This window comes from Dromaius novaehollandiae, chromosome 6 (assembly GCF_036370855.1).
Source record: "Dromaius novaehollandiae isolate bDroNov1 chromosome 6, bDroNov1.hap1, whole genome shotgun sequence".
In the NCBI taxonomy this organism is placed as follows: Eukaryota; Metazoa; Chordata; class Aves; order Casuariiformes; family Dromaiidae; genus Dromaius; species Dromaius novaehollandiae.
Window position 1 is genome coordinate 47,717,016 of NC_088103.1, and position 25,774 is coordinate 47,742,789.

Genomic DNA, 25,774 nt, shown 5'->3' on the forward strand with positions numbered 1-25,774 from the left:
ATGGCCGCCGGGGCCTGCAGCCGACGGGGGGGGGACACGGGGGGGTGAGCGGCGCCCCTGCCCTCCGGCGGGGACCCGGGCGGCTCCTCGGCGGAGGCGAGCGGGGCCGGCCCGCGTCCTCGGCGCTGGGGGGGGGGAGCGGCACCGCCGCCCCGGTGACCGGCGCGGCTCAGCTGTGGCGCCGGGCGCCTCCCCGCAGCGGCAGCGCCGCTTCCCGCCCCGCCCCGGCCGCGCCGCGCTTCCCGCCCCGCCCCGGCCTCACAGGAACAGACCCCTGGGCCGCGCCGCGCTCCTTCCTCCTCCTCCTCCTCCTCCTCGCGGGCAGGTGCGCGGCGGCGCCGGGGGCCCTGCGGGAGGGCTCGGGGCCGGCGCCTCGGGGCCGGCGGCGCTGCTTGCGGCGGGGCGCGGCGTCCCCCGCGGGCTGCCGCCTCATGGCGGGGGAGGCCGGGCGAGGGCAGCCCCGGCCGTGCCCGCGGCCTTGCCGCCCTCCCCCGCGCCGCCGGCAGGCCCTGCGCCAGGCCCGGGGCACCTCGGGCCGGGGAGGGCCCCGAGGGCAGCTCGCAGCCCCCCCCCCCCCCCCCCCAGACCGAGGGCTTGGGCACGCTGGGCCTTCCTCCCCCCCGGGCCTTCCTCCCCCCCGGGCCTTCCTCCCTTCGGGGCCTTCCTCCCCTCGGGGTCTTCCTCTGCGCCTTGGGCACGCCAGGGTGGCACCGCCACGATCGCGCAGCGTTTCTCTCCCGTCTCCACTGAGATTTCACTCTGCCTGCGCCCCGGGCGCCTTGGGGACTTGTCTCCCTGTTTCCCCCCAGTCGCAACGCACAGCCCGGGGAGGAGACGCAGTTTCAGCCCATGCTGCTCTCGCAGAAGGTCGGCCGGGCGCTTTTCGGCGCCGGAGGGGTCTGTGCGCAGAGCTCGCCGGCTGCCCGTGGCGGAGGGACGGCCAGCGCTCGGTGCCCGCAGGGGAACACGAGCTCGCGCCCGATCCAGGCGAGCGGTGAGTTGCCGCAGGTGCTGCCCGCCTGCCCTGCGCCCGCCGCCTCTCCCAGGGCAGCGGTGGGAGTCGCTCCCGCCATCTCCCGCTCCGGACGGCGTCCAGGTCGCTGCTGGGACGACGCGGGGGGAGCGCGGGCGGCAGCACACCCTGCTTTGGCAGCAGCTCGTGCTCGGACCAGGTTAAGCTGAACCTGCACTGAGAATACGGCGTGTGAAACCGATGGGCAGCACGGTTTTGTCTTGCTGTAGATCTAAAAGCTGAGCTTTGCAGCTGGTGTAACAGAGGTGCAACGCTGCAACCGCAGACAACTAAACTGAAAGCACAGTTTCTGTCCCTCACTCCCAGATAAACCTGCTGCTGAGCTGCATCTTACTTTTTGTGAAATTGAGCTCTTCAGAAATGGTAAGGTGCAGTCTCTATAGTGTTTCACATGGTAAAACCTTCCATTTTATATAAAATGAGAAATAACATTTAGTTTAGAAGTGATTGTCACATTACTCTTGGGCCCAGATTTGTACCCCCTGCCACACACACACGGCAGAGGGGAAATAAGAAGGGTTATCCTCAGGAATACTGTCCTCCGGTGGCAGTGCTCTCTCCGTGAGGCTGATGAAGGTTTTGTCCTCAGAGCCCTGTCTGTCTGCACAATGCACCGGGGACCCAGGCTGTCTGTGTAGGCGCTCGCTCTCTCTGCGCTGCCTGAGTGGCCTTTGGTCTTGCCGTGCTTGCACGGAAACACAGCCTGAGTGGAGCCATGATAGGGAATCGCCCGTCAGCGCCTTCCCGCGTTGAAACGCCCCGTGCCAGGTGGAAGGGTGTTCCTGCGTGCGGCTCGCGCAGAGGTCACGGTGACAGGCGTCCCGAGGAGGCGTGGGAAGGTGGAGGTCGCTTCCACCAGCGCACGCGTCCCTTTGGAGGGGCTCCTGCGGTCTCCGGAGGGAAGGGGAGCGAGCGAGCAGAGGTGATGTGCCTTTACAGCCACCTCTGCACCTCGGGATCCAAAGGGGTTTTATTAACTCTGCCCAGCAAAGTGACAGTGGCACAACTTGGCTTTGGTTTTTAGGCGTTTGCAGGCTTAGAGCAGATTCATAGATACCGCAGAATAACTTGTTTTATGCCCAAGGTATTACTTCCAGTATTAACTTGGGGTTCGGGTTTTTGCTGTCTTAAACACGTCCCCCCCGACCTGATTAATCTTTTAAGTTCTCCAGTTCGTGACGGCTATGCTGTTTGTAAAGCTTCTTTCCTCTGGGGCAGAGTGCCCTTAACTACCCTTATGCTGCAGGATACTCCTGTCTTAAAAACATAGAGTATGCTCTGAAATTTGCCAAATTGTTTGTTTCCTTGTCAACATTCCCTGAGCAGTTTCTACATCATTTTATCAATGGGGAGTAAAATTTTGTTTGCTTTGGTTTTGAACAGAAATTTATCAAATCTTGACGCTTCTACCAAAAGCCTCAAGCTCAAGAGGAAAAAAGATAGAGCCATGTGAGCTTTCAAGGTGGCTTTAGCAATTCCTATCTGCATTCTGATCCATGACAAGTTAATTACACCAATTACACCAGGAACTGAACAGAAGCTCCATAGGAAACTGTTGTAGTTATATTGCAACTTGTGTTACCGTGACTACTTTATCTCTTGATAACTCTGTAATTAACTTGTCACCACTGTTTAATGCCTAACGTATGTAGAGAATCAGTTAATGGCATCACTAAAGGGATAGTAGCCTGAAGGAGAAGCTCCTGCCCTTTGGGAAGGTTATCGGGGTCTGCTCGAATGGCCAATTTAAGGACTTGTGCAGAAAAAGTATTAAGTTTGTTATGGAAGCATGGATAAGACGGAAGGGTTGTGCCAAAGAGAAATTCTGTTTGAACTGACTCGGGTGACAGGGGAAACTAACTTGGAAGAAATGTGGGAATGTAAAAAATCCAGGAGAGAGCACGTCAAATAAATGAATCATAGTTTTTGCAGTATTTGTTCCTGTGATAGCATGTAATTAAGATTTTGGAAGAACCGGAGCTGTGATGTTTATGAATTAAACCTTGGTAGGTTACTGTACCTTACCACGCTCCGACTAAGCAAGGCTTAATTTCCCTGCGAGCCCTGTCCGGGGGATCTCTGATACAGAGGGTGACATCTGTGCTCATGTGTTGCCTGAAAATCGGTTTCAGGAGGGATGGTCACTCTCAGCTGTATTGGTGCTATAGGAGCTGAATTGTTGGCTTCATAGGAACAAAATTGTAGGTTCTAGTTTGCGTGGGGGTTTTGCTGGCATTTTTTAGCATCAGCCTCAAGACGAGTGAGCCATTCTGCCCGGGAGGCAGCTGACCTAAACTGCATTTGTTAGGGGGAGAGCAAAAAGTATTTTGGTGTTTGGCATAGCTGTTAAATTTTTCATTTTGCAGAATGATATGCTAAATTCCGAATGTGTGAAACTTTTAAATACATCCTGAATGCGTTAGTATTCAGTCTAACACTTTTAAAGATTTCCTGTGTTAGAATAATTTCCTGTTTGTAGCGCTGGTGAAGTCAGCAGAGTACCTAACCCGCTTGGTACTGCCCATTCCCAGAAGTTGAAGGGTGAAGCTGAATACACGTTCCACCAATAGCACAACTCGTAAAAGCAAGCACTTGTTAAATCTATTTGTTTTTATTATGGACATCGATCTGCCAGTTGCAATAATGCATTTATGGACATTTTTCTGCAAGCGCAGCGCTGGTGGCAGTTTTTACTGACAAATTGAGTCATATGGACAGTAGTTCAAAATACGCTTACTTTATTGACGGATTGTGCAATTCTCTAGTTTACTGAGTGTTCATAAGATATCTGGACTGGTGAAGAGAATGTAACTGATGGGAAAATGTAGGATGGAGTTTTAATTTTAGGAGGTCTGAAATCATTTAGGCAGTGACAGGCTTCAGCGAAGTGGCTTAGCTGTTCCTGCAAACTTTATAACTTTTTTCATTAGTGCCATAATTAGAAAAGAAAAAGGCCTGGTTTGGTGTCCTAAGTGCAGACGTCCAGTTCTCGAATTTCTTACCCCTGCTGATATATGGGAAGGCTGGTTTTCTACAGATTGGTGCTGGCAGAGTAGCACCAGGATCGAGAACTTGTACAAAGGTAATAATAATAAGCAAAACCTTCCTGACGCAAGGGAAAAAAATGCTGCCTTAAATTCTGTTCCCTCCCAGAAGACTTAGGCCAGCATTGAGTTCTGTGTACATGTAGAGGAACAGCTGAATTGCAAAGACAAATCAGGCCTGTGCTCATGTATTTTCCAGAAATACAAAATGCAGCTTTAAAACTGCTGAAATTATGATCTGCTTGTGTATTCCAGACTGCTGTCTAAAAAGGAAGTCAGATGTATTTGAGTATCAATAAAGCTTGTGTGGCTTTGGGATTTTATGCATGTTTAAGTAGTTGTGAAATCTTTTCAGTAGAAATAATCACAATTTTGGTACTTTATGCTATCGTTTTTAAAGTTGTGTTTTCTTATTTACTATTTTATATCAGAAAGCAGCATGAAAGCACCTTGTCCTGATGCCTATCAGGACCATATCCTATTTGCTTTAATACCTACAGTAACTATAACTAATTTAACTTTTAGGATTAAGCTTTTCAAGCTGCTGTTGCAGCTAGATCAGGAGTTTGTGCTGTATATTTCAAGCGTAGCGTTTGGGTATGTTGGATATGTTGGAGTAGTAGGATAGATTAGAAAATGCTTGCTATTAGAATAAGGATTTATGCAATATGTATAACTGTGTCGCCCTATACTTTTAATAGGGGCAATAAGAAAAATTTACATTGAATTTTGGCATGGCCTTACTGAGAGCTGGTGCTTGTGCCTGGTTTGGAAAGGGGCTTTGAAGGGATGGCTTTGGAGCGAGCAAGCATGTGTCTGTGAGTCTGTGGAGCGCTTAAGCATGTAACTAAATGCATAACGTTTTGTTTAAATGCATGTTAATGCTTAGAACAACTCTCAAATTCGACCAGTCCAACCGATAAGTATATCAGTATTTAAATCGAGATATGTCTCTGTGGTACTAAAACAGTGAATAGTTTCAAAGGACCAGCTCTCGTTTCCCTCTTATCTGCCTGCTTCTCTCTCTAAAGTAAAAATTCACTGCATAATTTATTCTTATGTTATGCTAAAGTAAATAGTATAAATCATTTCAAGTATCTTCCCAAATCACTTGTAAATTTTGGACCTGCTGCTGAAACTTTCTAACACAGTAGAGGTGATAAAAATACCTACATCTGGATTAGTCACATTTAAGGTGAAGTTCAAGGAGGAATAGGGAAATTTGTTGATACAGGTATTCTGACTTCTCCGCTTTCCAAGTGAAATATTGGTAGCAAAATAGCAATACTGCGATAGGGGGCTTTAATCGTGAGTAGCTATGAGCATGTGAATAAAGAGTAATCGTCTCTTTTAAGGTAAGAACTGATGGCATCCGGAGAAGTAACAGGTGTCAGGTTCAACACGTTTTGTTCACTACATGGAGCATCGTTAAGCCGTAGATCTTGCAGTAGGGAGCTGTGGATGCTGAGTTTGGGTGAGGAAACCAACTGGACAAACCCCGAGCCCTTTAACTGGCCTCTTTTACACTCAGAGATCCCGCTTCTGACTTCAGGAGGCTCCTGAGTGACGTGTTTTGGGGCATGGCACTATACAAGTGTCACTAAATGCTTGCCTTGTTTTTATGCCGTTCCCTAGATACCCGCTGTTGGCCGTGAGGAGACAGGCTTTTGGTCTGGCTGGGGCTGTTCACGAGTTTTACATATTTTTCAAATGCCACTCCTCAGTCCCTTATGATCACATTAATGAAATCAGTATTTTATTAAAGTAGCGTGTAATGGCAGCACAGCCAGCTCTGAGGTCAGATCCGCTTTGTTTTCTGAATCGTGCCATCTACGTGCACCGTGCACAAACTTAGCTCCCTCCAGGTGACTCTTATTAGTAGACAGCAAGTATTAACGCTGCCTCGTAAAGGTTGCTGCTGCATAATTATCATTCCAATGATATTTAAATTATCCGACTGCTTTAAATCAGTCAGTACAATGCAAGCAGTAATTATCTTCAGTTGTTAGTATATTCAGACAGGCAGGTTGCGTGTTAATTAAAACTTTTTTAATAAAAAACACTTTATAAAGGACTCAATCATTTCGTAACTTTTCTGTTTATAAAAGCATGTGATGGCATGTTCAACATCTAAAAATACACCCGCGGTGCACAACTGGGCTGGCTTTGGTGGTGCTGCTTTTTTTAGGTCGTGAGCAGCGTCCTGGCAAAACAATTTACAAACAACATTTTTCCCTTCATCTTGCTCCATTTAAGTTTAGTACGTTCAAATATAATGCGGTGGGAAGGGTGGGGAGAAAAGGGAAATCCCTTGCACAATCTCCTATTGACATTAAGAGCGCTGGTACTTTGCTGACCTTACTTCAACATGTGCAAAGCATGCTTGAGGTGAGGTGACGCAGGTCTTTGCACTTTGCTATTCAAAGCCTTCTGGCTCGTCGATTCAGAAATGATGCTGATATTATTCAAGTTAGCCACAGTCTTTTTTCCTGAAAGTATTGAAATACTGATTTTTGACTCCTGCTTCGTGTGGACATGTGTTAACTCCTCTTAGCTTTGAGGCTTAGGCAGATAGCTGACTGTTTGGAAGGATGAGCTGGGCCTGCCCCCAGCGTTGAGCTTCCAAAGACTGAGATCAAGGACCAGCAAGGCTAAGTGTCTCTGAAAGTAAGATTTTTTTCTCTTTTTTTTTAAGAAGTGCTTGTGATTTTTAAATAGGATAGTAGGAGCACTGTTCTGTTTTCACCACTTACAATAAGGTGGCATGTTAGAGAATGCACTTGGTTTTATATCATCATTAATATGTAAGAAATGGATTTGAATGCTTTGCAGTTATGTCTTTTTAAGCAGCTATGTTTGGTTCCATCATAAGAGTTTCCAAGAATATGATTAACCCTGTGGGTCATCTTATAATGTAATTATTAATGATTGATTCTGTTTATCCTTGAAATCAATATAAGAAGCAAAATGGTTCGGCATATATTTGGGGTTGATTTCTTACATTCAGTAAACATGATCTGGTGACAAGACTAGTATTGGTTTATTACTCAGAACATGTTTGCTGAATCTGAAGTGTGTAATTAGTTTTATATAATGATGGTGATATGTGGTGTTTTTTACATGACTTATGTTAATATGGCCAATAGTGTTAACATCTCCTGCCACTAATAGTTAGGGTGGGGATGTATAGTAATTGATCTTCCTGGGAGTGCTGTAATGTAAAAACAATTCAGGCTGTTTGAAGTATATTTTACAAGTGTGCATTGGGCCTTTGGGATGTTATACTGAAAAACCCAATTGTACAGTTACCATGGGAACCCAATTAGAATAGATTGCTAGATTTTTTTTTATTTTTTTTTCAGTCTTTCATCTTGACCAAAAATCTAATGTACTTTAAATGTTTTCATATGGAATTTTATTCATATGGTGACTTGGTATAATAGCCTTTTTTAAATTCTGCTACCGAAACTGGAGAGTGTTAAGTTCTGTGGATCCTGAGGACTTGTTTCAAGGAGACTCTCTTAGTATTTACAAGTTGATAAACTGAGAGAAATACTTGTCATGACTCTAATGGTTTTTGTCATAGTGCTACCATTACACATGCTTTTGAGGCTGCAGTTGTGTGCAAGTAAACGAAGTATCTTAACATCCAAGAATTTTTGTTCTGTATTATCAATGAAATATGCCCTAAATTTTCCATGGCTGTTAAAGGACGCCATGTGAGGAGGATTACAAGTCTGGGCCATGTTTACAAGCTGGGCAAAGTTATACCCAGTTATGCGTAGACTAATGAAGTTGCTTCCTGGTGGTAAATGAGGAGGTGGGGTTTAAAAGCCGTGCAGATCTCGCTACGCTTGAAGAAGGATGCATGTTTCTATCATGCCAGAATATAGTGCATTTCAGGTGCTTTCCTGTGTCTGGAGAGGTCCAGGAATAACTGTTTTTTTGCCTTTGGGTGAACCCCAAGAAGAAAACAGCTGGGCAGTACAGCTTCGTACCTACTCCTCAGATAGAGCCATACTGCCTATGTATGCTTTATACTGTGATAGCTTTAAAGCAAAGATATATTCTCTGCAATAGTAAAATTAGCTCCTTACCTGCTCAAACTGCAACTCTTGATTTTTTGACTTTCTTCATCTTCTTAACTTCTGACTTCCCTTTAAATTTCTCTTCTATTAATGTATTTCAAGGTTTAGGATGCTCCCAGGGCAGGGGTCTACAGCATAGTAGCTTCGTGCACCGTATCTTCTGTTAATACGCGGGAGGTCGTGTTCAGCAGCAACGCTCCAGCCCCATCACAAGCTCTTCTGTGTGAACAGATTGGCTCTGGAGAACTGGGCATATCTTGCCTTTGGGTCAAGGGGACCCGAAGGATGAGCTGGAGTACTGCAGCTCGGGGGTGAGGCAGGGACCAGTGGGAAGTAGGCTTCAGCAGTCCTCCTCGTCATGGGGAGAAGCTGGCCAAAGAGATCGGGGAAAAGTTATTTTCAGCTTTGCAGGTCAGTTGATCACTTCACTACTGAGCAGGTGCAGGGGGAGTTTCTCCCTCTTGGTGAAGTGGCTGATAACATGTCTTTCAGACAGGTCCTGATGTCTCAGGATTTCTGGCTATGTGATTCAGAGTGAAGTCTCGTGATTGAGTTTGAACAGTAGTAGTTCCTGTGCAATTGAAAGGAGAGGTGTTGGGTTTTTATCTTCAAAATCAGCCTTAGGGGAAGCTCTGAACTAAACTTGGAAAGGAGGAGTTAGTGCATATATTGGCCTCTTAACAAGACTGTCTCTTTGCAAGGTCGAGGTGCATTTTGGAGTGGTATTTTTTGCTTTCTCAGCCTTCTGACATTCAGCCTTGGTCGCATACAGTTTTCTCAGGTAGCTGCAAGCCTTCCTGTAATCGCCACGAGCTCTTGTGCTACTGGCTTTGTTTGCCCAAGTTACCTGTCAACAGCGGAAGAAAGTCCTTGCTGTGCTGGACTAGCAGATGCTTGAGCAGCTCAACCTGGGGCAGGAGGAGGTCAAGAAAACTAATCAATCACCGGCTCTCCCTATGCATTGTTTAGCCTGTTCTTGATTAATTTGTCCTCTGACACCCACCTCCCCAACGTCTTGGTCTTCCTTCAGCAGTTACCTCTGGCTTGTAGAGGTTTCCTCTGGTGGATCTTGCTGCTTCTGGAGTCGTGGTCAGGGAGCGGGTGACTGCCGTGCACCGTGGGATGTGATGTGTGGTAGCTACTCCTTGTGCAAGCGTCCGTTTCCTGGAAGCTGAAATCCCTGTTTCTTTGCAGCCTAATCTCCTTCTGCCGTGAAAGTTGGATTTAGTTTTCTCCACCAGGCAATGTATACTTGGACAACACACTTGCTGGGCTAATCGTTATATGAGTGTCTCAAAAGAAAGCTTCTGCAGTGGCCGATACGTGCTTAGGTCTGGATGTTTTGCCAAAGTAGGAAAACCCTACTGTATCTCAGAAAAAGGCATGATAGTTTCTGTAGCCAAAAGATAATCTAAGTATGATACCTAAATTCCTGAAGAATAAATTATAATAAATGGTATCTTCATGAAGATGCGGTAAAACTTTGTTTCAAAGCTTCCCAGATTGTGGAAGTGAAGAAGGTCCCGATTTTGGCCCCCTTTACCATCATTCAGGGTGTGTTTTCATCCACTCGATGCTATAATTCAAGGCTTATTCCTGAAGGTAGAGCTATAGCTTTCTTACAGTTGACCTCTGTTCCATTTTTTTGATATAGCAGGCTGCGAAAGCATTCAGTCTCTAATGGCTTGGGAAGTAAAAGAGCTTCTCAAGCAGTATGACTTACTACTCATTTCTCTCCTCATCTAGCCAAGTGGTCAAGGAAAAAATTTGAGTCTTTGGCTCCTCATTTCCAGATTTCTGTAGTCACCTGACAATTTTGTCCACTGCTCTTTCAGATTTCAGTGTACATAATAACATACCATCCGGGAGTTAGCTTAACTGGAGGATAATTTTGCCTCCTGAGTGTTGCGTGGAATGATTTATGGGTGAGAGGAAGCTTGTGTTTGGCATCTTTGCTTCTCAGTTACTGATTACTTTTATTCTGATGCTGTCTTTGACATTTTAATTTTCTTCAACCTGTGCTGTACCGGAGTGTTTACCTCGCAGCTATTTGACAAAAATAATTTTCTATATAAAGTATTTAAATGACTGATGCAGAAGGTGCTTTGCAACGTACAGTGGATTGTTCTCAGCCATCCTCCCGATTGCTTGGTGAGGAGGAAAACCTACAGGCATGAGTTATTTTCAGAGAACCGTAGAGATCAGTTCTTAGCTTCTGGGTTACCTCCGAGGTCTCCTGCTTTTCTGGCATGTGCACTGTTAAAATACTTATTCCTTGGGAAATTCTCATCTTACTTTCAGGTCACTCTAAGCATCCGTATTTTTTAAAAATAAGTATTTAATACATACAGGTTAAAGTTGAGGGACCACAAAATGCATTGAGCCTTCCTTCCCTTCTGTCAGATGAATGGCTTTTGACTTCTGGACTGCTCTGAATTGTATATGCAGGAGGCTAGTATAAGATGTGCGTAATGCTTAAGTAACTGTTAAATGTTAATTATTCAACATTAGAGTCTAAGCGAAGCAGAAGTGTGTAGTTACCTGTAGTTCCTGCAAATATGTCCAGATTTTAATCATCTTCAGGTTCTGAAAGGTGCAGGAATTTCAGAGGAAACCGAATGCTGGTGGTATTTTTTTCTTAAATGATAGAATTTCTATTTTTAGATGTGCCTGCATGTGTGAATATATACATATATATACACACATGCTGACTGTAGCACTTGAATGCAAGGAGTAGTATAAGTAAGTATTCAGAAAAATGGTGGTGTACCTGTCTGGTATCATGGCTTGGGCATGGTACAGTGGGAACCTCTGGGAGATTTTTACCTGTTCAGATGAGAGGATTTGGGCTGATACGCTCCAACCATCACTTTTTGCTTAATTTTTAGCAAGAATATGTCCAGAGTTTTATCTGCAGATGAATAACCCCAAATTAGACTTCTTTTTTTTTAGTTAAATTGAGTTCTTGGGTAGTTATGAGCTGGAATCAGAGGAGGCATTTGGTAATGGCTTAGTCTGACAGTCCTGGTCAGCTAATCGGGGAAAGGACCTTTCCTAACACTGGTAATTCCCCAAAACAGCAGTGCAGCAACTCGCAGTGCCCAGGGTACCGCTCTTTGCTGGACTGTCGCTTTCGCTGCTTAGTTTCCCTGTGTTTTGGGGGCGGCAGCACAGGCGAGCAGAAAGCCATGGGTGGCTAGAAATCGTTGTTATCTCTACGTAATGTTGGCTTAACGCAGTGGATTTGTACACTCTGAACTTTTGTTGACACTTTGGCCCGAGCTTTGGAAAAAGATCTTCTGGATGAACCTTTTCAGCTATTTGAGGCAAATGCTTTAGCTTTCCCCCTCAGAAAGAAATCTGAGAAGCTGAGTGTTGCATCACACTTTGAAAGCTAAAGCTCTGCGTTGGGAATAAGTAAAAGCTAAAGAAGTAGCGTTCCTCCTTTATTTAGGAGAGAGAGCAAAGAGGATCCGATCTGATTTTTTGCTTATGATGTGTAAATAATGATACTGGATATTGTGTAAGGCTGGAATTCTAATACTTAGTTAACCTCGGTCCGTCCTTATTATTTTGCAGCGTTTACTTTTGAATCGAGAATGTAACTTCTATGATAGTCACCTCTTTCTTTCCTTAAAATTTGTCTATTTCTAGACAAATGTGTTTTTTGTTTAAAACACAAAGGGCTATTTATTTTATTAAATAATTCAGAAATGCATGACTGCCTGCACAAATATTCCTTACATTAATAGTGTATCTTAAGAGCATTCTTATTCCATGGATCAGAATTTTACAGTGCTTGTGATGAGAAGTCTTTAACATGTCATCTATTAATTCTGACCCATTTACTAGGTCATCTGTTGCTTGAAATACTAATTCCTGTTCGCTTGCAAAAAAGAGAAATCACATGTTCCCTTGTGATATTACATATACTCAAAACTTAGAGCCCATTTAAAAATATTGATTTACCGTTAGTTATAAGAGAAATGATAATATTCACATGTTGTTCTTCCTGTGGAATTCAAATTAAATCTCATTGTAACTGAGAATTCTTTTTTTCCCCTTGCAGGCAAAGATCTACCATCCGCCATGGAATCAAGGCTTGTTCCAAAAGTAAGTTTCTGGCAAAATATCCTTGTGTTTAGGTATACATTAAAAGTCCAGCATTACAAAAGGGTTCACATAACATAGTTTGTTTTTTTCCCCAGTGTCCAGCAGTCAGTATTAAGAATGCGGTTGACAAGATTGATGCTGCACTGTAAATCTCTGTAGCCCTGTCATGGTTGGTAACAGGCATCAGTGGACCTTTCCCCATCACATATCTATCTTCCACAGAGCATAAACTAATAGGACAGTGCTACATTTTCAGTCTTAAGTTAGCTGTTTACTTCCATTTCCTAATAAAAACCTCATCTGTTGAAAAACAAACACATTTAATTTTGAGACTTGATGCTTCAGTGAGGTGTATAAGTGTATGAAAATAAATGTTTTCAGTAAACGAGAAACATGGCTATTTATCAAGAAATTTAGGAGAATTTACCTTACTGAAAGACAGGCACCCACTAATTTTTAGTCAATTACCATGTTCTTCAAATCGAAATGACTGTTGAAGATGAGTAATACTTTTTTTTCTGTAGAATAACTATTTTTGTGACATGATTAGTAATGTTCCTCTAGGAACATGATATTTCTAGTGCAATCAAACTTGCATATCTATCTATTTCTGCTGGCAACTCTTATCACCATTAAAAATGTCTTAATAGTGTCATCTCTTGTGTTTTTTTTTTAATCTGCTTTACATAATATTATGTTGCTTAGAAATAGTATTTTGGCATACTCATTCTCTTACACCCTTCTGTAGAAGATTTTCTTTTTGTTCTCCAGAAGTAAATTGTTTATATTCTTTTTCAAATGGAATGTTTGAGGGAGAAATTCAGGAAAATAGATTTTTTTACTTTTTTCTTTTAAGCTATCTTTTGTATTTGTGTGCCTTTTATTTGAAAAATCTTGTAGCAAGTACCAGGGAAAATTGCAGAGAAATATTTGATTATCTTCTGAGCAACGAGGCGTTTTTGAAGGAATCACGAGCTCAGTCTCATTCAAAGCTAGATGTGATATAGCTGGCAAGCAACATGAAACTAATAATTTATTATCTAACCTTTTCATTTCTCCCACTCTCACTTCTAGTTGAAAGGTGCAGCATTAGCTGTTGGGGGAGCTTTCCGCTTTTGATATGTGGGAAGGCAGAATGTTTAAGCTAAAACATGTTAACTCTCCCAGTCCTACCTAACATGAGGAGCAAGGGGTTGCTTAAAAGTGCGTGCAGGCACAGCTAATGCTCTGTGCCTATCTGCTATTATTTTCCCATTCTAGATGCATAATAAAGATGTATATTGTAGCTCCTGTTATTCCTTTAGAATAGGGATATTTATAGTGCATCATTAGTTTGCAGTTTTACTGTGATTAGTACAACCACCTATCGGTGTGACAGGAAATATATATCCCTGGCATATGATTGCTGCAGAAATCGCTTATTGCTAATGTAACGTGCTGAACAGTTTTTACATAGACTGTTGGAAAAAAATGGTTTCTGAAAGCAGCCGGACCTGGGCACTTCCCAAAATAACCACATTTGTCTCCCACTCGAGCCCCATTCGGCAGCCGTGTGGCAGTGACCAGCGTATGCTGGGCTGCACGTGGAAGTGGCCGAAATCTGGGCATAGCTACGTGCGTAAGTGAGAACACGTCAGGAAATGTAGTTGTCTATATGTGGGAGGTATTCTTTTTTTCTTGCTTTTCCGACGATATGGCAATTTTTCTATTTAATTCTGAATGTAAGCCTTTGCATGCAGATGTTTAACTTAGTCCTCTCTGGGCTTCCTGTGGTTATTAAATTCAAGCTCGGTAGCCACAGAGATTCTTTTACGAACTGTAATTCTTTGCTTCCTGTTCTCGGTACAGTGCAGCGCTTGTCTGTGCTGTCCCGAATCAAACTCAGTACGGTTAGTAACAACAGGGAAATTCATACTTAGTGTGACAAGACTATAGCCTTGTATTTTCATAGATGTCGTTTTTTGGCACCTTTGTATGTCTGCCTTATGCGTTTATTATTTATTATGACTTTTCTGTACGTGAATTTGTATGTTTACTGGATTTTTAATACACACTTCACTGTTTGATTTATGTTTGAAGCTGTTCTTATACTCACTTTACAGATTTCAATGAAATTTTTGAACACAATTCAGATTCCTGGCTGTCCTTTAGCTTAAAAGGGAGCACTATTAATGGTTTTGTTCATATTGCTTAGATTTATTTTGTTATTATTCTCTAGCTCCTACTCTTCAGGTATAGCTATTTTGGTATTATAAAGAATGATGGATTATGTAGGAAAGTTTCTTTTGAAGCACTCCTGATATTGTGCAATGCACTTGGGGGTCAGCTACACTTGACTGATGCATGATTTATCCGTTGTCCCTGCCACTTTCTGAGATAAAGCTGCTATTTTATCAAAAATGCCAGCAAGTGTGATTTAGAATTTGTACACCTCCTTTTTCAAATAATTGTTCTGATTACTTTCTGGCATGGCAATAAAATGATAAAGGTAATTGCACACAAATGTGAGATAGCACCAAAATACAATAAAATTAACCTGAATTAGCTTGACTTGTCGATGAGAAGTATTTATGAAATGTATTTTTGCAATAAGGGAGACTGATATTATAGCTGGAAGGTGAGTTATTGCCTTAATGTAATACTGTTTGAAATTTAAAAAAGAGACTGTTACAGTTGAGGGTGATTGTGCTTTTGAAATTAAGTTGAAGTGATTCTTATAATTGGCAGCAATAATGCATTGTGAAGGTAATATCTTTTATTGTGTTATGCCTAGTTGCATTATCTTTTATTTAGCTGGTCCTGGCTTCAGCTCTGCAGAGAACGCGAGAAGGAGCAGATCAAGAATTTTGTGGATTTAGGTGATAAAAATTTGAAATGTTACCTAGTCTTAAAGTCATTCTTCTGCTGGATTTTTTCATTTTGTCCATTTTCAGTTCCCCTGTACCTGATACAAGTCTCATATGGTTAAATGTTCATCTTTTCCTTGTATTAGAGTAGTTGCCATATATTTACATACACAACTGAACCCTGTAACAGTGGTGCACTTAAATATCTTGCTTGCTGTACGTATGTATGTGCATATACATTAGACAGCAATTCTAGCAGTTAAGTTTTGTGTTTCCTTAGCGTCTCAAAGTATAACCTGCTGTGTAATATATTTATACCACTTAGACAGCAAACATTTTGATGATGATTACAGGGTAGATCTTAAAATGTTGACTAGTATTTGTTTTTTTAAGTGATAAACACTTCTGTCTGAGGGAGAGGGGGATAATCCAGACAGCTGCATTATGGCTTTTGTTTTCCTTTGTGCAAGACATTTTTAAACTCAAAATAGTAACAAGACACTGTGGGGACCGTCTAATTTTTAGAGAACACATTCTTCCACTTTGATTCTTTGATGATGTTTGTTCCTTTCATAGTTTAGCAATGAGATCTTTAATTATCGTGTTGATATTTTATTCCATGCGATTGCACGTTTGAGCTTTAATGTGACACAACTGACTCAAAATCATGGAATTCGGGTTCAAAACTGGAATCTCGCGGCCACAGCTTTCATGGGGAGCTGAGGGCAAGCTCCATCTCGGCTTATCCTGCTGCACGTTTGCGCTGGCTTCTTACCGCAGGGAACACCGGAGTGAAGACCTCTGCCAAGTTTGCCCGTGCGGTCTCGCGGCAGATACAGCAATGCTGGAGTCGAGTGGTCTCCCACTTCAGCAGTGTCTCAGGAGTATTAGTCTGCATGTGTTTGGCTGTGGCTGCTTCAGTCAGCTGATGCGTTTTTGCTAACGCATTAAGTGGTGTCGAGGAAATGTTTTATAGGAGTGATAAAAGATGTGAAGTCCTTATTTCTGGTTTACGTCTTGGAAGTTCCCCAAACGTAAGTTGGGAGGCAGCAGGTCGGTGATAGCTTGGTTCCTGTGGGAACCAAGTTCTGCTCGTGGGCAGTATGTGTTAGGAGACTTTTTGATGTTTTATGATCATAGGATCTTAAAAGAAGTTAGAAGCTGAGACCAAGAGAACACAGTATAAAGTTGCTTTTAGCCCATTATTTGATATTTGTTATTATCCATAGGTTGGGAGAAGAGGTTGGGAACAAATGTTGTAGTATTGAAGCACGGAGAATTTTTTTTTTTTTTTTGTGCGTCAGGTAGGCAATTAATACTTACCACTTTTCAAATACAGAATCTAGGAATTATGAAATAATTCTTGGTAGATGCTGCTGTATTCATTCCAAGACTGTAAAGCATCAGTCCGAGTAATACTTGCTGCCTTGTTCAGGCTAGCATTTTCTCTGCAAGCTATTGCTAGGCATTAGTGGGTTTGCTCACTTATAAAATGACATACTTCTCTTTTGGGGACAAAATGTTTTTAAGGACAATATTACCCTGTCCAGATCCACAACCTCTGGCTGTGCCCAAATTGTAAAGAACTGGGAATCGGAGTTACTGCCTGTATGGCATGCTGTCAAGAAGAGGCACTGATATAGTATGTAGGTGTCAGTGGTTAACTTGAATCCTGCAGTGTCTCGTGCATCACGATAGTATCTTTTTCCTGGAATCTTCAGACATACGATTTCCATTTGAAAAATATGGGAGCTTCATCTATTGTGGGTCATGGGTAGAGTAAGAACCACAGCACTTTCACATCTCCTGGTAAATGTAGCAAGCTAATTTGGTTCAAAGGGTGATTGCTGGTGGGATTTACAGATACTGATTAACAGCACAGGACGTACACAGTTATGACTTTTGTCTTTGCAGTTTGTTTTGTGGCTGGTATAGTTTGGTTATTGCAGAAATATCTGCCCCTGGTTCTGTGTCTGTTTTTCCTGTTCGTGGCACTCCATTTCTCGTCCGGTTCTGCTCCAGTTCATTGTGTTATCTCAGGCAACCTACCATTTCAGATGGCGTATCCTGAAGTAATTAGGTGCCTCTGCGCTGAAGTCAAGTTGTTTCACTTTCATTTTGTGTGGGCACTGAGACGAGCTTAAAAGCAAGTCTCCACAGCGGCTTCGTCGCTTTCTAGGCACGTCGCGACCCAGTCCCGCAACCTTGGCGTAGATCGTGCCCGTCACAGGTGACCTTTTCAGATAGCGCAAGTACCAAAATCCGGGTGGAGATCGTAGAATGGCACCGCTCTTCCCCAACTTCACACCCACCTTCAAAGGACAGGAGACTTGGCAGCTCGGTACGAAACCATTGCAAGAACCTTTATTTCAAGTGTGTGCGACACTTCACTGCTGATCTCATTCAGGGCAGAAGGGCCCCGTACCTTGTAGCTATCCTTCAGTACTTTCCCTTCTCCCCCACCAAACGCAAAAAAAATCAAAAATCTTTCCGTACTGGTTACCTGCTAGGAGATATTTAGGTCAGTTATACCTAGCTTTTCAAAATATTATGCAAAATAGAGATCAGAATTGCTGGGCAAATTTAGTATCCTTAAACACTAATTCATACAGCTTAACAAAGCACTAACTCTTACAGCTGTACACCTCCCTCCCTAATGGCATTTTACTGAAATGCTACATAGAAGTTGTGTGACTTTTTTTTTTCCAAAATATTTATCTTCGTTTCATGCTAGTGATATGAAATGATGGCATAAGTATTCTAAAATATGTATGTATTTAAACTGCTATGTGATCACAGCAGTGGCTGCTGCATGCTCGTAGCCTTCTTTTCGTAGTTTCCCCTATAGGCAAGAACTGGGGGAAATACAAAATGCTTATTTATCTGCGTTTTGGAGAAGGTTAGAAAAAGGCTTTAGTAGGTACTTCTAGGAAATAAAGTAGAGCTGAATTCCTTTCTAAACAGTCCGCTAAGGTCTTGTGTTTAAAACAAAAATATCTGCTGATATTAGCGTCCTGAATCAAAGCTTGACAATGCCAACAGTAGATTAAGTAGAAATGTGCACTTTTTTTAATGTAGTCTGGAATATAGTAGTAATAACCTACATGTCTGTTCTGAATGAAAATAATGTGTTTTATTGCAATTAAAGTATCATCCTTTAAGTAAAATAAAGAAAAAGAAATGTGAGGGAGCCTTGATAAGTACGCTGGAAGCCTGCCATTTGTCAGACCCGGACAACTCCTTGTCTGCCAAAACAACTGACTGAGGACTCTGCCAAAGAGCCAGAGGCTACTACTGCTTGGAAAAGCACTTTTATAGCTTGGCATTTTGGGGTCTTTTGATTGTCCTCCAAAGAGGATTAGTAGTATAATGGGATGGGACAACAGAAACTTGCTTTTGTTGTCTTTGATTCTTTTAATAAAGAATGACGTGTTTGCTATTGTTGAATACTTTTTAAATGCTGTAGGAAACAAACACTGCTTTGTCTGTGTATTTGAACCTGTATCTTTTTTTGTGGAAAAAGGCCTAGTAATAAGTGAAGATGGGCAATGATTTTTAGTGGCCTGCTGTGCTTATGTGTATTTGTAGATATTTAAAACGTGCAGTTTAATTCTTTAGCTTAGTACTTTTACATCCTTTTATGGGATTAGTTCTTTGGAAGGTAAAAAACATGTTATATCACCCCAAACTGAAACTGGATTTGCTTAGTCTGACATTTCATTTCCAAACTTTGACTAGCCAGGAAATAAGAATACAGTTTTTGTTTTCACACCCTCTGAAGTTACAGGCTTGGCTTAACCAGGATTGGATTTACCTAGAGAACCATGGTGGATATTAGAAAAATATTGGAGAAAATCCAGGCTACCGTGTTTTGTAATTAATATGGGAACCAGATACTTTAATTCTGCTTTAAAAAAAAAAAGTAATTGCGCATTGATTGGTGCAAATACAATGCTATCTTCAGCCAGCCAGAGGCTGAAAATACGATTTTGTGCAGGAATCCAGGAGATAAGTGATCTGATATTTCTGAACGCATGGTGGGTGAAGCCGAATGGATTTTGTGGTCACGGAGGAGAGTGGTGGAGCCCTTAGGAAGCCTCCCCTCACCATCCTCATCGGTGCCCGGACGCGCTGGCTCGGCGCTGGTGTTGGGAGCAGGTGAGGAGCACGGTGCCGGCCTGGGTTCCCCGGTGCCGGCTCCTTTCAGCGCCTTGCCCTTCCCGGGTACCTGAGTGGGGAAGAGGAAGTCCGGACGAGGAGGGTATGAACTGGCAGAACAGGCACCTTCTCGCCTTGTCCTCTGGCCTTTCCTCTTTCCGCTTGGTGCTTCGAAGAGCCCCAACCCTGCCTGGTTGCAGCCGCTGGCTCTCGTGGGTCATCCCCTCCCAAAAGGACCTTCGCTCCCACCCAGTGCGATGGCCCCGGACTTCCTCAGCCTCCTCTTCCTCCATCGCTGGAGAAACTGGTGGCAGCTCCCCTTCCAGAGGATTTCAGCGAACGGCGAGGGTGCGGGGCAGAGGGCTTAGCGGGGCTCTCCTCCCGGGCAGGTGGTGAGCTGGCCTGGCGAGGTCGCCATTGCGAGGCCTCGTTAGGGGATTTGACGAGCCTGATGAATTGTTTTGGGGAATCGGCCCTTTTCAGTGTTGTGCGTGACAGAAGCAAAACCGTTAGCTGCTGAAGCTGTCCGAGCCCTACTAATCGCTGCTTGCCAGCAAAGCGCAGAACAGAAGTTTCTAACAAAAGGCTCTGCCGCAGAAGGGTTGGGATCGGCTTTACCCCAGGAAAAGGCCGGTCTGGCAGCACTTCATGTGGCACACGAGAAATGTGCGTGTCACTTCAGAATGCAATATGTTTCAGAGCAACTTTTGTTTAAAAGCCTTTTGTGGATTACAGCCCTGTTCTTCGGCAACTGGGAAGGTGTTTATTACTGTTGCAGCAAGGACGAAACGTAGGGACCTGACATACTGTGCTTTATTCTAGCGAGCGAAGAGTTTGCTATAGATGCTACAGGAAAAAGAAATACACATAGTATAATATCAATTCAATATCAATTCAAAATCAGTATCAAATCAGTGTGTAAAGGACTTCTGTTTCATAGCGTGAAAGGAAAACTTTTTTTAAACTGTTGTATTGGAACTTAAGATCAAGAACATTAAGTATCATTGCTGAATATTTTAAATATATATATTATAAACCTCCGGTGTATTGGAGTGGGATCTTTGGTAGTGTTCTGACTGTTTTGAGCATGTACATGACTTTAATTGAGAATAAACATAATCGGAGTAGAATCTGTCCACTTTGAAAGTATTTCCTTCACAGCTGCATTTAGAATATGAATGGGAGATGATGAATTTGTATGAACTACTGTTTCATAGACTTTTTTGATCTTACTGAGACTATAGTCACTGTAATAATGCCTTTGCTTGCCCTGATTAATCTTTTGTTTTATTTTACCCATCTGTAAAATGTATACTGAGTAAATGAGTTTACATATTACCTCATATTAAGGCATGAATCTCAATTCATAAAAAGTGGCATGAAACGACGATTAATTTACAACTGTCATGTTCAGCCGTGGCAGGTAATATGAGGAGCTGTTTGTCCTTTGCTGCAGTTATAGTGTGGTGGCGCGTGGAGACCTACGGTGAGATGCCACTGAGCTGCCGCCCCTGGAAATCAGAGTAGGTCCCTGCTGGCTGTGCCCAGTCACCGGCTGCTTCACGTGCCCGGAAACATGTTTGCAGACACTGATACCCGGACCTTTATGCTCAGAAAAATAAGAGGTATTTGTGAACAGTCAGCTCTCATCTGTTCTTGTGACCTTACTGCAGTGAAGATTATGATGATGGAGGCAGACACTTCCTAACTTCTTATTTCTTATGACAGTCCCTGATCCTTTTTGCCTTGACAAATACATTTGATATGATTTAATAAGAGTTTTTTTATGAGAAGGATGTAAACTTACTGAGTCAGGAAGACCTGCTGTAGCAACAGAGTCACAAAGATGTAGCAAAATTGCCAAACTATTCCGATACCTGAGAAGTATTCTTCTTAAATTGAAACCCGGTATTTCAAGCTTTCATTGAAATTAATTTTAATTCAAAACTGGAATAAACAGAAAGCAAATCTGAGAAGACTACAATACTTGCACAAAAAAGAGACTTTTTTAAGAGTCTGGGAGTGGTATCTCCCTCTTGCACTTAGAATGAAGAAGCAATTCCCTCAGCATTTACTGGTCATCTCAAAAACGGCAAATTATGGTATTGCTTTTTGGCAAGTCACTAATACTATATGGCATCACAGAAACAACACAGATGTCTGAGAATCAAAATTCCTATGGTAGGCAGAGAAGTTAGAAAATTAAGTGATGCGTCTTTAGGATATTTTTATGGAGAAGTGAAAGTAAATGAACAAGTCAGTACTTTATCACATCTTGAGCAAGATGTTGTCGCATCAGTGCTGTCAAAGTGAAACTGCCCTTAAACTGTTTTGGTCTTTTTGGACAAACACATCGAGCAGTTCAGCTTTGCAGCTAAGTATCCCTGTGATTTGTGCTAGTGGTGTGTATAGTGCTATTCAGGATCCTTTGGGATCATAGATATGGGTGATTTTTTTTATTTTTTGGAGCCAGTGTAGTACAGTTACATGCCAGTCCAGCATAGGACCAAGATTGCATGAGAAACCCAGGTATGACATCTGGGTGTGGGGTTTTTTTTGTTTAGTAGTAGTAATTTTCGTGGTGTGGAAGATTAACCTGAATTTTTTAAATGTGCATAGTCTATCACCAACAGTGCCCTGGTAGCTGCTTTAGAATTGGTAGAAACATTACCTTCTCTGGGTTTGAGGAGTGTTAAATGTAATAGGAAACAAGAATTTTAGTGCAGCTTCATCCCAATGGCTGTATTTACATTAGCATGTAGTTTGGCTGAACAGTTAAGTTTGTTAACCCAAAATGATTAAAAGACGCATTTATTTCTTGGAGACAACTTTAACATCTCACTGATTAATCTATTTGGACTCTTTAATTTTAAAAAAAAAGTGCATTATGTACGAGGACACGTTACTTCAGTTTTAGCAGGTGAGACATGCATTACTTCTGCATTGGTCCTCGAAGAAGTACTTATGTGAAAAAAAGAAGCCATGAGAGCTTTCATTTGAAGTTCTGCCACATGCTATAGCCTAATCAAAATATTTTTAGTCAGACGTAGGTGGTGGCAGGGGCTGTCATAATAAACTAATATTTTGGTGGTGGCATGGTAGACCAGCAGAAGAACCCATAGAGGGAGATCCATCAGAGATGGCTCCAGCTCCATCCTAACAGAGAATATCCTGTGCCCAATTATATGGGAGGGGAAAGATGTCAGAAGGCGAAGGGCTTCTTCGACAGAAGCCTTTGGGCAGAACTTGGGAAGGAGTTTTGCTCTCCCGAAGGCTGGATGCTCGGGGCGGTGAGAACACGTCCCCGTACTGAGCTGCTGCCTTCTGTCATGGTGTGAGAATACAGTTCGATTTTGCTGTGCAAATACGTGGTCTTTAGGGTTTTAAGACTGACACGCTCTGTGGGATCTTTAAGAAAAGAACACATAAAAATTGGAAAGCGATGTTCATGAAGATATTTTGCATTCTTTTTCTCCCCTTCACGTCAGTAACAGTAATTTAGGGGCATAATGCTGCTGCAGCACAGGAAATTCCATGAGGTTTGCTGCCTTGACTTCTCTTCTGGAAAATACAAACCTCCTGGGAGAGCTTGAGAAGTACGGAAACTTTGGCACGGATTTTTTGAACCCTGTTGATCCTAGAGATTTTTTCTGTGCATTTTTTTTTTTTTATTTATGCATCCGTTCTTCACTGCAGATGAGAGAACAGGCTTCTTAGATCTCAGATTGTAAATAAAAAGCAGAACATTTCGTTTTAAGGAACAGTGTGAAGTGGAAAATAATTTTCAATTATTTACTGTAATGTGAAAGACATCTCATATTACAATTATTATTAATGTGAGCTTAAATAAAATCTGTTTTTAATCAAATGAAAAGTACATTTTAGTACTGAATACCTTGGCTGCAGCAAGAGCGTTAAACTGAACTACTGTGCAAAGTTAAAAGGTGAAGATTACATGCAAATTGTCAACCTAATGCTAGCCTTCGGGTTTATGACACCTAGTTCAGGAGATAAAACTCACTGTTTTGAATTCTTAGCTTCTGAACTGTAGGTCAGTAATTTCAGTGGTACGTCTGTGTTTTGCTGGTAGTATTCCTTGGAGCTGATAACGTAATTTAGAGAGCCTTAGCCCTTCGGAGGAGTGCCGCACCACTGAGGCACGCGCTTTTTCAAAGTCATGGGAGCATGCCTGGAAAATGAGGCTCCTCTGTACAGAACATTAACTCATAAATCATCCTAATATTCTCACCGATAAATCTTCCACTATGAAAACCTTTTGATACTCATCTGTTATTAATGACAAAAAGGAGTTAATTCTGTTGGCTAACAATGGTGTTCCAATTTTATATATAGCCTTTAGCAGTCTAATGAGATATAAACTTACATATGTATATTTTTATTTGTGTAGCAAGACTCCAGAGACTCACAGTGGAAGATTCGTCTCTAAAAATGCTATTTTTTCTACCTAGTAAACTTCAGAATTATAAGGGACTTTGCCAAGTAGCTTTGCTGGTGTTAGGGTGGGAAGGGAGAGCGAAGGTGGAGTTGGTGCAGGACCTCGTCAGAATTCCTCAAATGATTCATTTACATAAGCCTGAGCTCAGAATAAAGACAGAGGGCAGGTTATTTAGATTTATTAGATTTTGGCTTTAAGGGGCCATTCATTTCTACTTTTCACAGCTTTAACAAGAGCACTGTGGGGAAAATAGTGTTAGGCAAAGTGTATCTTTAGAAGGATGTGGGCAGGAATAAATTTCTGTTTGCAGTAAATAGTCTGAGTATTAGGTCATTTCAGCTGGTAAAATTTAGTCTGATGTGTGTTTGTAACTGAAAACTATAATAATGTTTTAAATCTTAATTAAAAAATCAATTTTATTTTAAAACGGCATTGTCTGCAGTACTCTATCTTGATACCTGTATTTTCTGCAACACGTCTAAGTAGCTGTTTAGGCAAACAGTGAAAAGACACTTTAATATGTGGAGAAAGGATAGCGTTCTGTAGTATCAGTCCAGTGACCTTCATGTTAGAGCTCCCAATCTGATTGCATATGTATGTGGGCATTTTGATATCAAGCCCATTTTTATTCCTATATAAAAACAAAACTTCTAAATACCATATGCTAAGCAAGACTGAAAATGCTAGTTGTGCTCATTCAAGGTAACAAGATTTTCATCTGTGAACAATGTCTATAAAGCTTACGTTAAGTTGGTGTTAACTCATGGGGTTATTCAGGGTTTTCTGCTGCTTGGTGTATCCTGTGTATTGCTAGAACGAAAAAGCTGTTCTCTTACAACTAAATAGTTGTAGGCATAGAATACGCAGTAGCAGGTTCAGTGCGTCTAGTTTAGGGCTGTCACACAAATAAAAATGAAGAATGTATACCATTTTTCCAAATATGTAAACTTTTATGTTGCTTTTTTACTAAGACTTCTGCAATGAGGTGCTGCTCCAAAAAAAAAATAAAAAATCCTCGTGTGTCCTCTGCTTGAGCAAGGAGAAGGACCAAGGCAAAAGTCAGTTGAAACAGAATTTCTTAATAACATCAGCAAACGTTCAGTTATTTAGTGAAAAGCTGATACGGATTACAGTCAAACTAAATAAACCAGTAGGAACCTGTAATTGTTTAAACAGAGCACACTGTACGGATAACTTTTCTAAGTTGAAAGTAAATTTAGGCTGTTCTCTGGATGTCTGTAACTGAAGACGTGCATAAATTTTCTTCCCAAACTTGCTTTGAAATCTCAAGACAGCTTTCCTGGTGGGCAAAATTGTCTGCCTGATAGTTTTGCCTCTCTTCACACTGTTTCTTCACTCGCAGATAATACTTCACTTCATAACACTTACTTTTTTTAAATCCTCGTATTAAGTAGGCTTTTTGACTTTGGGAACTCCAATGCACACGTTAGTGTTTTCCGGACTACCTGTTCCTGACATGTAGTATCTGTTGTGAGTTTTAACGCCTGTAATGACTTGTACTGAAAATAGGCTGTACTTACACAAAGAATTCTAGTATTTTAGTGAGTAAAATTCCATAATTTTTAGAAAAGATAACAAAAAATGTGTGGAATCTCTTGAACTTAGTTTCCCTTCCATTTTAAGACTTCCACGGGGATATTTTCAAAGTAACAAATGGTGTAATAAGATGCTTAATTGGGAAACAAGCATCTGTATGTAGGAACTGATACTGACCTGTCAAATTTTATGGCATCATTCTTGGAAGTTCTCAAAACTAAACGGGCAAAGCACACGCAGGAACGTGATTGCCCCCGGCTCAGTGTAGTGAGCAGCATTTTGGGACCGGGAAGTGCAGTCTAACAGTGTCAGGGTCCACTGCAATGGCAGGACGGATTTTAGGTAAAGAGCAGGTAAAGGTGATAACCACAGAGAGCTATATGTGGTTAACTCGCCTTCCTTTAATGTACCAAACATCCAGTGTTTTTAGAAATCTTCGGTGCTGTTGCTTGGCCCTTGGTTCTTTAGCAACTCAGGGA

At 42.1% G+C, this 25,774-nt stretch overlaps 1 protein-coding gene across 1 annotated transcript in view; it reads left to right on the top strand.

Moving 5' to 3' along the window:
- Nucleotides 1–215: 215 nt before the first annotated feature.
- The window catches only part of MGMT (O-6-methylguanine-DNA methyltransferase), a 160,505-nt gene continuing 134,946 nt past the window's right edge, over nucleotides 216–25,774 (top strand). The window contains exons 1-3 of the mRNA XM_064514382.1: nucleotides 216–325; nucleotides 810–994; nucleotides 12,235–12,278. Of these exons, the coding sequence (XP_064370452.1) occupies nucleotides 850–994; nucleotides 12,235–12,278 (189 nt within the window). The 5' untranslated portion in view covers nucleotides 216–325; nucleotides 810–849. The remainder of the gene's footprint in view (nucleotides 326–809; nucleotides 995–12,234; nucleotides 12,279–25,774) is intronic.